The following is a 14,368-nucleotide window of genomic DNA, read 5'->3' as shown; positions in this document are numbered from 1 at the left end:
CTTCTTTCCCTGCTCTGCGCTGTTGGGAGATGACCCCTATAAGTACATTTCTCACGCTCAACTAGAAGTTAAAGACTTCCAGCTGGCTTCAGCCAGGCACTGGCAGGAACTGGAAGTCTAGAAGGGAAAAGTCAGGGTATTTCTCCTCCTCCCTCTGCCTTATGAAGAACTTCCGGTAGGGACTGTTTCTCCCAGGTTTCCAAATCCCCAGACAGGTCTGCCAAGGTCCCAGTTTCTCTTGAAGGATCCTAATCTGTAGGGCTTGGCTAACCCCGCCTGCTTCTAAAAAAACAAAAAGAAAAAATGTAAACTTAATTGTTCTTTAGTCACTCAGTCCTGTCTAACTCCACGAACTTTAGCATGCCAGGCTTCCTTATCTTTCACTATCTGCCAAAGTTTGCTCAAACTCATGTCCATTGAGTCAACGATGCCATCCAACCATCTCATCCTCTGTTGCCCACTTCTCCTGCCCTCGATCTTTCCCAGCATCAGGCTCTTTTCCAATGAGTCAGCTCTTCACATCAGGTGGCCAAAGTATTGGAGCTTCAGTTTCAGCACCAGTCCTTCAAATGAATATTCAGGGTTGATTTCCTCTAGGACTGACTGGTTACATTTTATTATATAAAAAATTTTAAAAATCCTTTTCTTAGATAAGTAGAAATTAAGTATAATGAAATCTGTGAAATATATTTGTCATGCTGCTGCTGCTGCTGCTAAGTCACTTCAGTCATGTTCGACTCTGTGCGACCCCATAGACGGCAGCCCACCAGGCTCCTCTGTCCCTGGGATTCTCCAGGCAAGAATGCTGGAGTGGGTTGCCATTTCCTTCTCCATATTTGTCGTAAATAGGACAAAAGTCAATTTCCTTCATGTATAGAGAAACATATAAAGCAATAAGAAAAAACCCCATTAAGACTCTGTGTCATAGTGGTGTTTGCTTTCTAGAATCCATTCCCCTAGTTTTCCCCCTTTTTAATTTTGTTGTGGGCATCAAAATGTGCAGTCCCAGAGGATGGATCACAAATGATTTAAGTCTAACATTTAAATCCGACTCCTTGATTTTCAATTCCCTTGCAGCAACCAGTGGCTTTATGACCTGGATTTGGTCAATGAGAGTTAAGGGGAGGTGTGCTGGGATAGTATTCAGCAAAGCTTTCACTTTCATAATCGAATGGACAGATGTAGTTGGCTGCACCTTTATCCCCTCTCTCCCACCTTAAACATGGATGTGATGTTTGGAGCAGTTGTAGCCATCTTTCATTACAAAGGGACCAAACTGACATCCTAAACCACTAAACCAGCTAGCAGACCTATTTCCAGATACCTTGTTATTTCCAAACAATTTATTCCCCATGGATTAAAGCCATGATTAGATTTGTTATTTGTGACAAGAAGCATTCTGAATATAAATTCTGAAATACAAATAGGCAAAGGTATAAATAGATAATTCATAAATTATGAAATGTAAATTAATAGTAAACATTTGAAAAAAGTTCAAATTCATTATAACCACAGTTTCAGAAATTAAATCTAGTATAAGAATTTTTAGCCTACAAAATTAGCAAAGATTAAAAATAATAATACAATTCAGTCCTGGGAAGGACAGTTTCTGCTGCAAGTCAAAGTACAATTTGGTAGAACTTTTTGGAAATCATTTCCCAACATATAACAAGAATTTAGAAAATATTTATATTATAGAATAATGATTCTACACTGTGGAATTTACCTGGCTGTGCTTAGTCGCTCAGTTGTGTCCGACTCTTTGAGACCCCACAGACAATAGCCCTCCAGTCTCCTCTGTCCATGGGGATTCTCCAGGCAAGAATACAAGACCCAGGTCTCCTGCATTGCAGGCAGATTCTTTACCATTTGAGCTACAAGGGAAGCCCAAGAATACTGGAATGGGTAGCCTATCCCTTCTCCAGGGGAACTTCCCAACCCAGAAATCGAACCATGGTCTCCTGTATTGCAGGTGGATTTTTTACCAGCTGAGCTACCAGGGAAGCCCATAATTTATCTGAGCAACACACTTCTAATTGAATTAAGGATGTAAGCACAAATGTTTGTAATGACATTATTTAACATACTGTAACACAGCATGACAAACCTGACTCCATATTGAATCTATTCCTTTATCTCTAATCTTTGTGCTCTGTTGCTTGTGCTTAGTCATGCTGTTTCTGAACCATTTGTAAAATAATGTTGCCTGTAACTTGAAATATACAGGATAGCCCCTTCTCAAGACTCTTATCTTTAAAGGCATAATACTTTCCCCACTCATATAGAGATAAAAAGCTGCCGAACAGAGAATAATATTTGTCTTGTTGGAGGTTTGTAAGAACATTGTGACCACACCTAAATGTACAGATGCAAAAACAAAGAATTCTGGCATCAAGAAGTCTGCAACAACCAGCCACATCCCCTCCCCTCCAGATATAAAAGAAGCCCGAATTCTAACTCAGGTAAGATGATTCTTTGGGATACTAGTCCATCATCTTCTTGATCTGCTGGCTTTCTAAGTCAAGTAGCCCCAACAACTCATCTCTCAATTTATAGGCCTGCAGTATATTAATCAGTATGAGCTTGAACTTGTTAACAATAGCAACGAGAAACAAAAAAGAATAAGAGAAAATTGAAGTACCTAAAATATTGGAATGATTAATTAAATTATAAAATATACATAGAAGAATAGTATACAGCCACAAAAAATGTTGACTAAGAGTCTTAAATTTGAAGGGGTTATTTTTATGTCAGATATTACACATAAAAATATACATAATACTATTACAATTATATGAAAGTGAGTGTGGATGAAAATAGTTTTGATGGTTCCTAAAAAGTTAAACCCAGAATTAACAAATGTCACAGTAATTCCACTCCTGGGTATACACCCAAAAGAAAGGAGAACAAGTACTCAAAATCCTTGTAGATAAATGTTCATAGCAGCACTATTCACAATAGACAAAAGGTGGAAACAACCCAAATGTTTATGAAGAATGAATAAACAAATTGTGGTATATACATATAATGAAATATCATTCAGAACAATTTTAAAAAAAGAATGAAGTACAGATAGATGCTACAAGGAAGACATACATCAAAACGTGCTGAGTAAAGTGGGCACCAAAGGTTACATATCACATTTGTTGCTAAGTCACTTCAGTCGTGTCCGACTCTGTGTGACCCCATAGACGGCAGCCCACCAGGCTCCGCCATCCCTGGGATTCTCCAGGCAAGAACACTGGAGTGGGTTGCCATTTCCTTCTCCAAAGCATTAAAGTGAAAAGTGAAAGGGAAGTCGCTCAGTCGTGTCTGACTCTTAGCCCACCAGGCTCCTCCATCCATGGGATTTTCCAGGCAAGAGTACTGGAGTGGGGTGCCATCGCCTTCTCCAACATATCACATGGAAGGTTCTATTATATGAAATGTCCAGTAGAGGTAGATACATATAGACAGAAAGCTGATTGGTGGCTGCCAGCAACTGGAGGGAGCAGGAATAAAGAATAACTTAAAAAAAATTAATGTCATTGAAGTATAGTTGATTTACAATGTTGTGTTAATTCTGCTGTTAATATACCAAAGCAATTCATTATTTTTCATATTCTTTTCCATTATGGTTTATCACAGTTTATTGAATACAGTTGCCTGTGCTATACAGTAGGACCTTGCTGTTTATCCATTCCATACATATAAATTTGCATATGCTAATCTGAAACTCCCAGTTCATGCCGCCCCCACCCTTCTCCCCAGTGGCAACACAATCACAAGTCTGTTCTTTATGCCTGTGAGTCTGTTTCGCAGATAAGTTCACTGTGTCATATTTTAGATTCTACATATAAGTGATAGCATATGGTATTTAACTTTCAAAGAGTAACTATTTAATGAGTTTAATTTTGAGGTGATGAGATTTTTTTTTTGGCCTTGTGTCCAAGTATTCCAACACCATTTGTTGAAAAAGACTATCCTTCATTGAATTGCTTTCATACCTTTGTGAAAAAAATCAATTGGCTATATTTTGGGGCTCTATTTCTGGACTATATTCTGTTCCATTAAATCATATAAAATTTCCCCTTCACAAATACTATGATATCTTGATTACTATGACTTTATAGTAAGTCTTAAAATCAATTAGTGTGATTCTTTCAATTTTCTTTTTTTCAAAATTGCTTTGTCTATTCAGTTCCTTTGTTCTTCCATAAAAATTAGATTTCTAATTGTTCATTATTAGTATATGGTAATACAATAGGTTTTTATATATTAATCTTGTATCCTACCACCTTGTTAAAGTCACTTATTAGTTCTAGGATTTTTTTTCTTTTGCTAGATTTTTTTCTTTGTATACAATCATGTCATTAGCAAATATGGATAGTTTTATTTCTTCCTTTCTGATATGTGTATCATTTACTTCCCTGCCTGGCTAGGACCTCAAGTATGATGTTAAATAGGAACGGTAAGACTGATTGTACATCTTGTCTTGTTTTCAATCTTAAGGGGGAAAGCAGTCTTACACCATTAGGTATTATGTTAGCTAAAAGATTTTTTGTAGATGCCTTTTATCAGGGTCTATTTCTTCCTTGCCAAGAGTTTTTTTTCAAAGCCTTTTCTGCATCAATTGATACAATCACATGTGTTTCTTCTTTAGATTGTTGATATAGTGGTTTACAGTAATTTATTTTAAAATAGAGAACGACCCTTACTGTTTTGTATTAAATTGTGTCCTCCAAAAAAGATATGTTGGAGTCCTAACCCTTAATGCCTTATTTGGAGACAGGGTCTTTACAAAGGTAATCAAGCTAAAATGAGGTCTTTAGTGTGGGCTCTAATTCAATATGATTGGTGTCCTTATGAAGAGGGCAAAATTTAGACAGCAGAGGCAGATACACGCACAGGGAGAATGCCATGTGAAGACTGGAGTTACACTGCCACCAGCCCAGGAACCAGCAGAGTTCCTGGGAGAGACCTGGGACAGAGTCTACTCAAGTGCCTTCAGAGGGCGCGCCCTTCCTGACACCTGGAGGCCAGCTCTTTACCGCAGATCTGCAGAACAGAGCAGTGGTTGCCAGGTTACCCTCTCCCAGCTCAGATCAGACCGCTCCCTCCTCCACTGCCATTCCATGTGTTGTTTTAAAGTTGAAACCAAGGCATACTTGATATAAATATAAAACACCACAACCTTTCTTTGGAAAGTGGTGAGTTCGGTGTCGCTGTAGCCCCTAATTTCCTCTTTCATCACTAGAAAGTCTAACACACAGAGGAATGAGGAAGCTGGCTCCTGTGGTATGCCAAGTTGGTGTTTTGAGTACAGCCTTTAGATAGGGCCATTGGCAATGCCAATAAGGAAACATTCCTGAGCAAAGTGAAGTGAGCCTAAGGCTCTCAATATTATGGCCTGTGCAGTAACTAACTACGGAAAAACAGACCCGAGTTGCCTCAGCACGGCTCTTAGCCAACTTAGCTCAGTTTTAAAACTCAAATGTGTTAATAGGAAGAAAAATATTTTCTGACTAACCTTAACTTGACCTTCTTTGTCCTTCATGTCGTATCCCCAGATCTATCCTTCTCTCACTTTGTGTTCCCTCACAGAAGTAAGTTAAGGTTCACTTAATTAGGAATTGAGGTGTATGAGGCTCTCATCCCTGAGACAATCCTTGACCACAGGAACTCGAGGCTGATGTACAGAAATGAACTTACCCATGAATACATTAACATTACAAAATGTATAAAACATTATCAAGAAAAGGGCAGAAAAATATTCAGATATTTAAAGTCATATTTATGAAGGAAAATACAGTTATTTTGTATCTCTTGCATTTCTTTATTATTAAAAGAAATAATTAAAAAATCTATAATAATTTTAAGGAATAAAATAATAATAAAATGGTTAGAGTTCCTATAAATATCACACCCAAGAGATAACCATCTTAGTAGTTTACAGTATATCCTTACAAAATGCATATATACTTTTTAAAAAAACAAACAGTGATAAGAGAAAATTTCACATACTGAGGTACGGGGAAGTCATTCTGGCTTATACATGAGTAAACTTGAACTTTGTGCTAACTAAAACAGTCTGTGTGTACAGACATTGTATATCTGCTTTAATTATTAAAGAAAAGGGCAGAATGTGCAAAAGTAAAGAATGTGCATGTTAAAAATAAAGATTAAATGCTTCTCTTCCTGGGATACCAAAACTAGTACTATTTAAATGATAAGACTCCTTTCCCAGGTGCTAAGGCTGTACTGACTTGCTATGTGCATGCTGATCTGTTTTCTTTTCTTTTTTTTAACTTGAAGGAATGTATCCTTGACTTGTTTGATGTTCTTTGCTCTGAAAATATACAAAACTGTGTTGAAAACCATGCTTCTCCATAGAAGTTCTTCAGAGTTATCTGAGAGGCTCTTTGGGAGGCTATAAGTCCTTATTGGCTCAAATAAAACTCCTTTCTATTCCTATTATATTGTTTATTGATTATTTCCCTTGACAACAGTTGCTAGCAATTTTCCTGTATATATGGCAAATACCATTAGTGGTCCTCCAATATCCATTATGTTCTTTTCCTTAGGAATAATATTCCCAATTTTTAGTATGCTATGCTATGCTATGCTAAGTTGCTTCAGTCGTGTCCGACTCTGTGCGACCCCATAGACAGCAGCCCACTAGACTCCCTCTGTCCCTGGGATTCTCCAGGCAAGAACACTGGAGCGGGTTGCCATTTCCTTCTCCAATGCATGAAAGTGAAAAGTGAAAGGGAAGTCGCCCAGTCGTGCCCGACTCTTAGCGACCCCATGGACTGCAGCTCACCAGGCTCCTCTGTCCATGGGACTTCCCAGGCAAGAGTACTGGAGTGGGGTGCCATTGTCTTCAAGGACACATGATTACCTAGAATTGCATGTTCTCTATTTTCATGGTCAGTGAATAGCAAGATCTGTAAGTGCAAAGATCTCAGTGCTGGTTCTGTTATAAGCTACATGACAATGTGAAGATAATCACTTCAACTTCATTGTAGAAAGCAGTACTGCACAGTGATTTAAGTGCTGATGGAGTCCACAAATCCAGTGCTTCTTAGCAATATTATCTCAATCAAGTTACTTATCCTCCCTAAACTTCTTCTGAATGGAGACTAAAAATATCCCTCAATTCGATTGTTGTAAAAATAATTAAAGGAGATAATGCATATGAAGAGTTTAGCACAGAGCAAGTACTCAATAAATAAGAGCTATTATTACTGTTGCCGTTGTTGTTAGCTTTTGAAAAAAAAAAAAAACACCTGCTTTATTAGTTTAGGATGAGGATAAAAACTAAATTTAAGAGTTATAATGTCATAAAACCTAACTAGGGCACTAATCGTCAACCTTGGGATTTGTTGTTGTTTAGTTGCCAAGTCATGTCTGATTCTTTTGCGACCCTATGGACTGTAGCCCACCAGGCTCCTCTGCCCATGGGATTTTCCAGGCAAGAATACTGGAGTGGGTTACCATTTCCTTCTCCAGGGGATCTTCCTGACCCAGGGATTGAAACCATGTCTCCTACATTGTCAGGCAGATTCTTTACTGCTGAGCCACCAGGAAAGCCCTTATTTACCAGGCTCCTGTCATTATCTGCCAATACCACTCTCTCAAGCAGACTTTCCACACGGCTGCATTTCAGTCCTCTTCATTGTAAGAACGAAATGCAGCCAAGCATATTTTTTCATCTCTTTTAAGTGTCTCAACTTTTTTTCCACTCTCAGTTGAAAAGACCCACATCTAACTTTTGATCTACTTAACATATTTTCAGTTTGGCTATATTTTTAAAAAAAAACTCAAAAAGTAAAAATTATGAAAGGTCAATAATTCCTAAGGTCACTAAAACAAACTCACTTGTACAATAAGCTGTAAACTCACCTTATTTGGTTATTCTGAGCATTAACTCTTTTAATTATTTTTACAGATTAGGTGTGGAACTATAATAGTATAGTAGTTCCACATGTATTGCCCACAGAGACCAATCTAAGGAGCAATTAGACTGGAGAATTTGTCTGAGAGAAAGCTTTCCCCTCAATTTAAAGGAATTAACTAAACTGGATGTTATTGAAAAGTGCAGACACCTCAGAGATCCATGATGTTGACCCCATTCTTTGTTACATTATCAGAACACTCCAGCCTATAGGGCATCCCTTTGACCTCCAGTTCTCATGGTCCCTTCCTCAGCCATGCAGGGCTCCATGAGAGCAAGCTACATATATATGAACTCTTCATCTTACAGGGTTTACCACCAACCAAAAACTTTCATAGATTGAAGCCATTTGCAGCAGAATTTCTTTGCTGTATCCTCAAGGTCAGCACAGTGTCTGGCATATAACAGATGCCCCATAAATAGGTATTCAACCTTGAGTCTGTCCTTGCCAGAGGCAGATTTCACCTGCTGGGAGAGGAGAAAGCAGGCAGAAAGCCTAAAAGAGACAGGAGACCTGTGTATCTGGCTTTTAATCTCTGCAGGATGCTGCAGTTGCCACCAGCTATCAATTACTTCACCACTTTGATATATACAGACCTCCCCAAGACTGAGCCACGGCTCAGGTACACTAGCGTAAATCAACTGAAACAGCTAAGCTTGGGAAAACCATTCTGGGCTGCAATCTTGCCACTGGGCAAAGATAGTCTAAATCTAGACATGCCATTTTTTTAACTTAATTACATCAGGTGCTATAACATCTTATACTTTATAAGTTTTCTGCAATAGAAAAAAACACACATTTTGATTTATTGTTGTCTCTTCATTGAGCTGACTACTTGATATAATCTCTTAGTATTTTCAGTCACACTTATGAGATGGGCATGGTGAGGGTGATAGGGAGTTGGGTTTTCCAAAGACTTTTGTAAAATGTAAGATGCTTTTCACATTTTATTCTATTTATCATATTTATGTGTGTGTGTATATATATATATATATATATATATATGTATGTATACACACAGATGTATATTTTCTCCAAGGTGTGAGAGCAGTAAGGGGAAATTTTTCACTTGCCGATCATGATTTACACTCTCAGCCATTTCTCTTCACTGCAGCTAGAACCACAGACTGTACCAGGCCCCCAAAAATCATACCCAAGTTAATACTTCCAGGAAAAAAACCCTTCCACAATTCAAAATGAAGTATAACTGACAGACTGGAATTTAAGTTGTAATTTTCACTACGGGATCTCAGAGAATTTCTGTAGCTCAGATCCCAAACTCACAGGATTGAAGAGAACACATGTAACAGAGTGATTGTAGTCCATGACAGGGTTCAGGAGGGAGAAATCCCATCCTACAGAGGGTACTGGGCAATGAAAAGAAGGTGAAACAGAGACTGAGAAATGGGAAGAAAAGCAAGAGACTGCAGAAACCTCTGACTCCAGCCAGAGCAGACCATTAATTCCTTCATCAAGTATTTACAAGGGGCTATACAGACAGGAACCTTGTGACTAGGGCCTCCCTCTCCTTTAAGCCATGAAATCCTACACCCTTCCCCTCATCTGCCTTCCCAGAGCCAGGTGGCATGTGCCCAGGATTCCTGCGTCTTTACCCACAGGTCCGCCCTCCCATCTTGGCAGTGTTGGGCTTGAGGGCAGCGGAGCCCAGCCCCCAGCTGTCAGGGCAAGCCCACACCTTTCAGCAAACATTTACTGAATGTTCCCCATAGGCCAGGAGCTATGGCAGGCCCTAGAGAGTCACAGAAAGGAGATGAACAAATTTTTACTTATTTTCTTCTAGCTGCTAAGCACGTGCCCAGATGCCCAGAAGAAACTGAAATAATAACATAAGCAGTATTTTGTGTTCTGCTTTTTCACAGAACAATGCCTCATACATTTTTTTCCACCACTGCATCCATGAAAAGCTTGAGGTGCCCATACAAAACAACCAAGGTAGTCAGAAATATGGAACCAAAATATCACACTGGATGGGACATAATGATGTCTTCATAACTGTCCTTTGTAATGACTGCACTCTTACTTAGATTTGAAATTTCCCACTCTTTTGCTTACAGGTAAAACTGCAATATCTGAGAGTATATGTGTTGTTTTTCCTCTAACATAACATAACATATGCTATGTTTTAAGTTATTTCCAGCTTTGTGAAATGGAATTAAAGTGTGTACCTGAGGTTATTGAGAGGATTAATTAAATATGTATAACATGTTTAATACAGTGCCTAGTATATAGTAAGAGACCAATAAATGTTAGCTATTATTATTATTATCACAATAATAACTATTATTACCTAAAAGGAAGCACTTAATAAATGTTCGTGTGGTCATCTTCTCCACCTCAATCTCCTACTAATGAGAAACATCCAAGAATTGGATGACTAGGTCAACAGCAAGTCATGTCTTCATAGGTATTGGCATATTGTTCACCGAAACGATAGTGTTCAATTTCGAATGCCACTAACAACAAGCAGAATGTATCCATTTCACTTCACCAAGTCTTTTCTGTTATTTTTAAAGGTGCAACACGGTATCATGAGATTACTTCAATTTTCTTTTTTTAAAATTACTGTTAGGGTGAACATTTTCCCATATGTTTTGTTTACTGTTTGGATATATTCCAAACAGTAGTATAAATGACTTATTTATATGTTTTGCCTATTTAACAACTTGAATCTTCATGTTTTCTTAAAAATTAGAATAAACTCTTCATATATTTGAAACATTATAATATTTAATGCAAATACTTCCCCAGTAAGGTGGAGTCAGAGAGTTCTGGTACCAATGAAGGAAGATCAGGGGAAGCTCACTTCTATAGGTGGGGCTACAATCTCCTGCACAGTGAACTCAGCTAGTTCTATGTCATTAAGATCCACCTCTGGATACCTCTGGCCTTGCATGATACTGTAGTCCTATATTTCTAACTGTAGGATACTTCTTAGTTGTCTTGTAGACAGCTCAACGCTATCATAGATAGGCCTCAACCAGCAAACATTCCAAGCTTCAACATTTAACCCCTTCTCTTTTTGTCCTGGTCAAGAGATCTGGAGACTGTTCCTCAGTATAGTTAAAAAGGCCTCTGAGCATCTCTTGGGACTGTTGTACTTTCTCCCAAATAATACCCTTGATTTATATGTCATGTGTCTTGACTTTCGATTAGGAAAATGTGATGATAAAAAATTGAGCAGAAGAACCAAGCTGATATGTCATTGCAGGCCTTTTCTGCATGCCAGTATCCGCTACTAAAACTGATGCATGCGAGCTCATTAGCAGAGCAATCCCATGGAGACTGCTATCCAATGATAGGTATTTGACAATGGAACACAGGAATCAACCAGGGAAAAATAAAATACTAGAAATAATTGCCTCGAGCATTGGGCTCAAGTGTCTGCTTTCCTTAAATTATTTTTCTGTTTTAATGGTGTCATTTAATTATTATTATTATTTTTCAAATTTTGTTTAGTAGTTAACAGTATTGATTTTGTCTTTGCATTATGGCTTTTTCTGCTGATGTTCCAGTTAGGTTATGAGTGCCATGAAGTGTGTTTTAGGCTTCCTTCTAAGGCCTAGCCTAAGGGCCTTTGCCACCCAAGTGTAATTCCACTTCCCTCTAAAGTCAGCTGCCATGGGCACCATAGGCTGCTATAGAGAAAATACAAGGCGGCAAGCATCAGGTCAAATACAAAAAGTCAAAATTTCCTTGAATTTTAAAATAAATGACATTACTATTTCTAAAAACTATACTTCATGAACAGTTAGCAGGATGTTGATAACATCTTCAATGGAAGCTACCCTCCACATTATTTCCTAATTCTACCCTCACTTTCCCCCCAAATATACTGGGTCCACTTAAGAAGTCCAGTCCTCTCCAGAAACAACAAACACTTCCAAGAACACACACTAAGCAACCAGTTTCTTAGTCCTTTTGGAGTATGTGTTCAAAAAAAAAAAAAAACAAAACTGCATGCAGTTCTAAAGCTCTCCTTTCCAAGGTTGGGTGTGCCTGTGTACATTGCATGTGCCCACATGTGGGTACAAGCGTGCATGTGTGTGTGTGTACGGATATACTGGGCTCAGAAGGGCACACTTCTGCAGTTTGAGGAAATGATATAGCCTGTTTTTCTAATGGCAGATTATGATGGTATGAAATATACATCCTTAAACTTTAAATGTTCATTTCTCCCCACAGGAGTCATTTCTGGGGGCTGGGGGTGGGCTTAGCCATATCTGGTGAAGACAGGGCTTTGGGCCCAGTGTATTCTAATTGCTTCTAAAAAACCAGCAAGGGTTTCCCTATGTGAAGAGTATCTTTGGAGGTTTTTTTGTTGGGGTGTTGGTGGGTGGGTAAGTGTGATGCCTGGAAGAAAGTGGCAACACAGAACTTAGACCACCAACAAGTTGTTCACAAAACGGCTTTCTAAATTCCAATCAATGCCACATTTTTTGGTCCGAGACTGATACTTTGAATTTTCTTCCACAGTCCACTGGAGAAGGCCTTGGGTGGGTTTAATCCAGGACAGATGAGGAAGTCTTTAATTGATTCCAGGACTTATCCCACACTTCCCCAGCAGAAAAAATTGGTTACTTTACCTCAGGTAACTATCTCCGGATTTCATTCCCTGGTAACTAATCCCTCACCTATAACACCGCACAATAAGGTGAAGGGTGAAGGTCTGCAGCAACTCATCTTCCCCAAGCACCACACACGAGGGGATCAAACCATTCTAGCGACCCCAAGCGTCCCCAGTTCCAGCTAAGTTCACTCCACACCCTTTGGCTAGTTTCTCGAACTCCATCCAGCTCTTGAGGCGGGAAACACTTGACCTTCATTCAGTGAGGTGCCAGCTCTCCTGGGCCTCGCTGACTGCCCCCGTGGGTGGAGAGGGGAGGTTTCTCCAAGAGTGTGTGCGGCGAGAGTGGACGACCCGGAGGACTCTACAAGCACGTGGGTCCGCGCCGGCCAAGACCGCGCTCCCCGCCCAGTCTCACGGGTCCGCCCTGCCCACGCCACGCGGCGGCTTGGAGGACACCTGACCGACCTGCCACCCGCCTCGGACGGACCGCAAGCAGCGACTGCCGCCCACGTGTCGCGGTCGAGGGGCGGGGCAGCCGCGCGGGACCCACGCGGAGAGAAACGCGCCGAGGCGCCCGGCCGCGCGCCGAGGGCAGGGGCGCGCCCCCAGCGGCGGGAGCGGAGCTCGCCGACCAGCAAACCCGGGAGGCGGCGTCTGGAAAGAGCACTCGCTAGGCCTCCCAGTTTCTTCAGATTTCCCCCTGCCGCGCTGCGCGCCCCGGGCGGAGGCCGCACGTCCCCGAGCTTCAGACAGGTGCCTGGCGAAAGCTCCGCGCCCGCCGGACTCGGTGGACGCCGCGGACGCCCCCCTCAAATGTGCACCAGACCCGGGGGAACAAAGAGTTAGCTCGGTACCTGATCCTCTCCTTCTCTGCTCTCTGGAGCTCCTCATTTCTTTCCAGCACCTGAAGGATCTTCCTGGCTTCTTCATCGTTTAGGAAACTGCAGTCAAACCCCTGAGGAACTTTCGTCATTTTATCTACTGTGTGTGCATTACCCTTAAGCTCCTTGGCGCCTCCTGTTACAATGACATTTCTCAAGCTACAGAAGACCAGTTTCAGGTACTTGATTCCAGAGCCAATGAAGCCCGTCCCTTTGAAAATCTAAAACCTAGGGAGCAGCCCACACCTACAGGACTAATTTTGATGACACCTTAATGACATATTTCTCTCAGCGTATCCAACCGAGATGCAAAATGAACCGCTGAAGGAGAGAGGGAACCAATCCCATCCCGAAGGGGCGGGCCGTTCCGCGCTCCTCCCTTTCCCTCCTCCACCTGGTATCAAACTTGTTTAACTAACAAGCCTACACATAATTTAGCCCCGAAGTGGGGTGGAGGCTTGAGTGTTGGCTCCAGCGTATTTATTTTGGCTGTTGTTGTTTGCCCACAAAACTTGAACTTGACTAGTAGGCGTGAAAAAGAGAGTTTCACGACTAATTCTCATTTCTAATACAGAGCCCATAGGAAATAGAATTGCGGGTGGCAAAGAGTCGGGCACGACTGAGCGACTTCACTTCACTTCACTTAGGAGCTTTAGAACTGGCAGAAGGGTTATTCCTTTTAGAAAGACCCAGAAGGGTTGAACTTATACAGCCACAAGGCTGAATTTAGTTTATCCTTGGAAATTAATTCTTTGCCGAGTCTCCCACCTCTCGGATACCTGCAACTCATTGTTTCACAAAGTCATTCTCAGACTTTAGAAAAATCAAAACCGTTTATGGTATTTCAGGAGAGGACATACCGAAAGGATGGTTAAAAAGCACCTGTTTGTAGTTTTCTATAAGATTTGATAATCTTCTTAATAAACAGTTTCAGGGCAGTAATAAAAGTGCCACTTTAAAAC

At 40.5% G+C, this 14,368-nt stretch overlaps 1 protein-coding gene across 2 annotated transcripts in view; it reads right to left on the bottom strand.

Moving 5' to 3' along the window:
• Nucleotides 1-13,772, bottom strand: part of EXPH5 (exophilin 5) — a 99,394-nt gene extending 85,622 nt beyond the window's left edge. For both annotated transcript variants that reach the window (XM_025266927.3, XM_006053345.4), the window contains exon 1: nt 13,380-13,772. In XM_025266927.3, coding sequence (XP_025122712.3) covers nt 13,380-13,498 — 119 coding nt within the window. In that variant the 5' untranslated portion in view covers nt 13,499-13,772. The remainder of the gene's footprint in view (nt 1-13,379) is intronic.
• Nucleotides 13,773-14,368: the final 596 nt, after the last annotated feature.

Source organism: Bubalus bubalis, chromosome 16 (assembly GCF_019923935.1).
Source record: "Bubalus bubalis isolate 160015118507 breed Murrah chromosome 16, NDDB_SH_1, whole genome shotgun sequence".
Lineage (NCBI taxonomy): Eukaryota > Metazoa > Chordata > Mammalia > Artiodactyla > Bovidae > Bubalus > Bubalus bubalis.
Note: the sequence above shows the minus strand (reverse complement) of the source record. Positions and strands in the feature narration are given on the sequence as shown.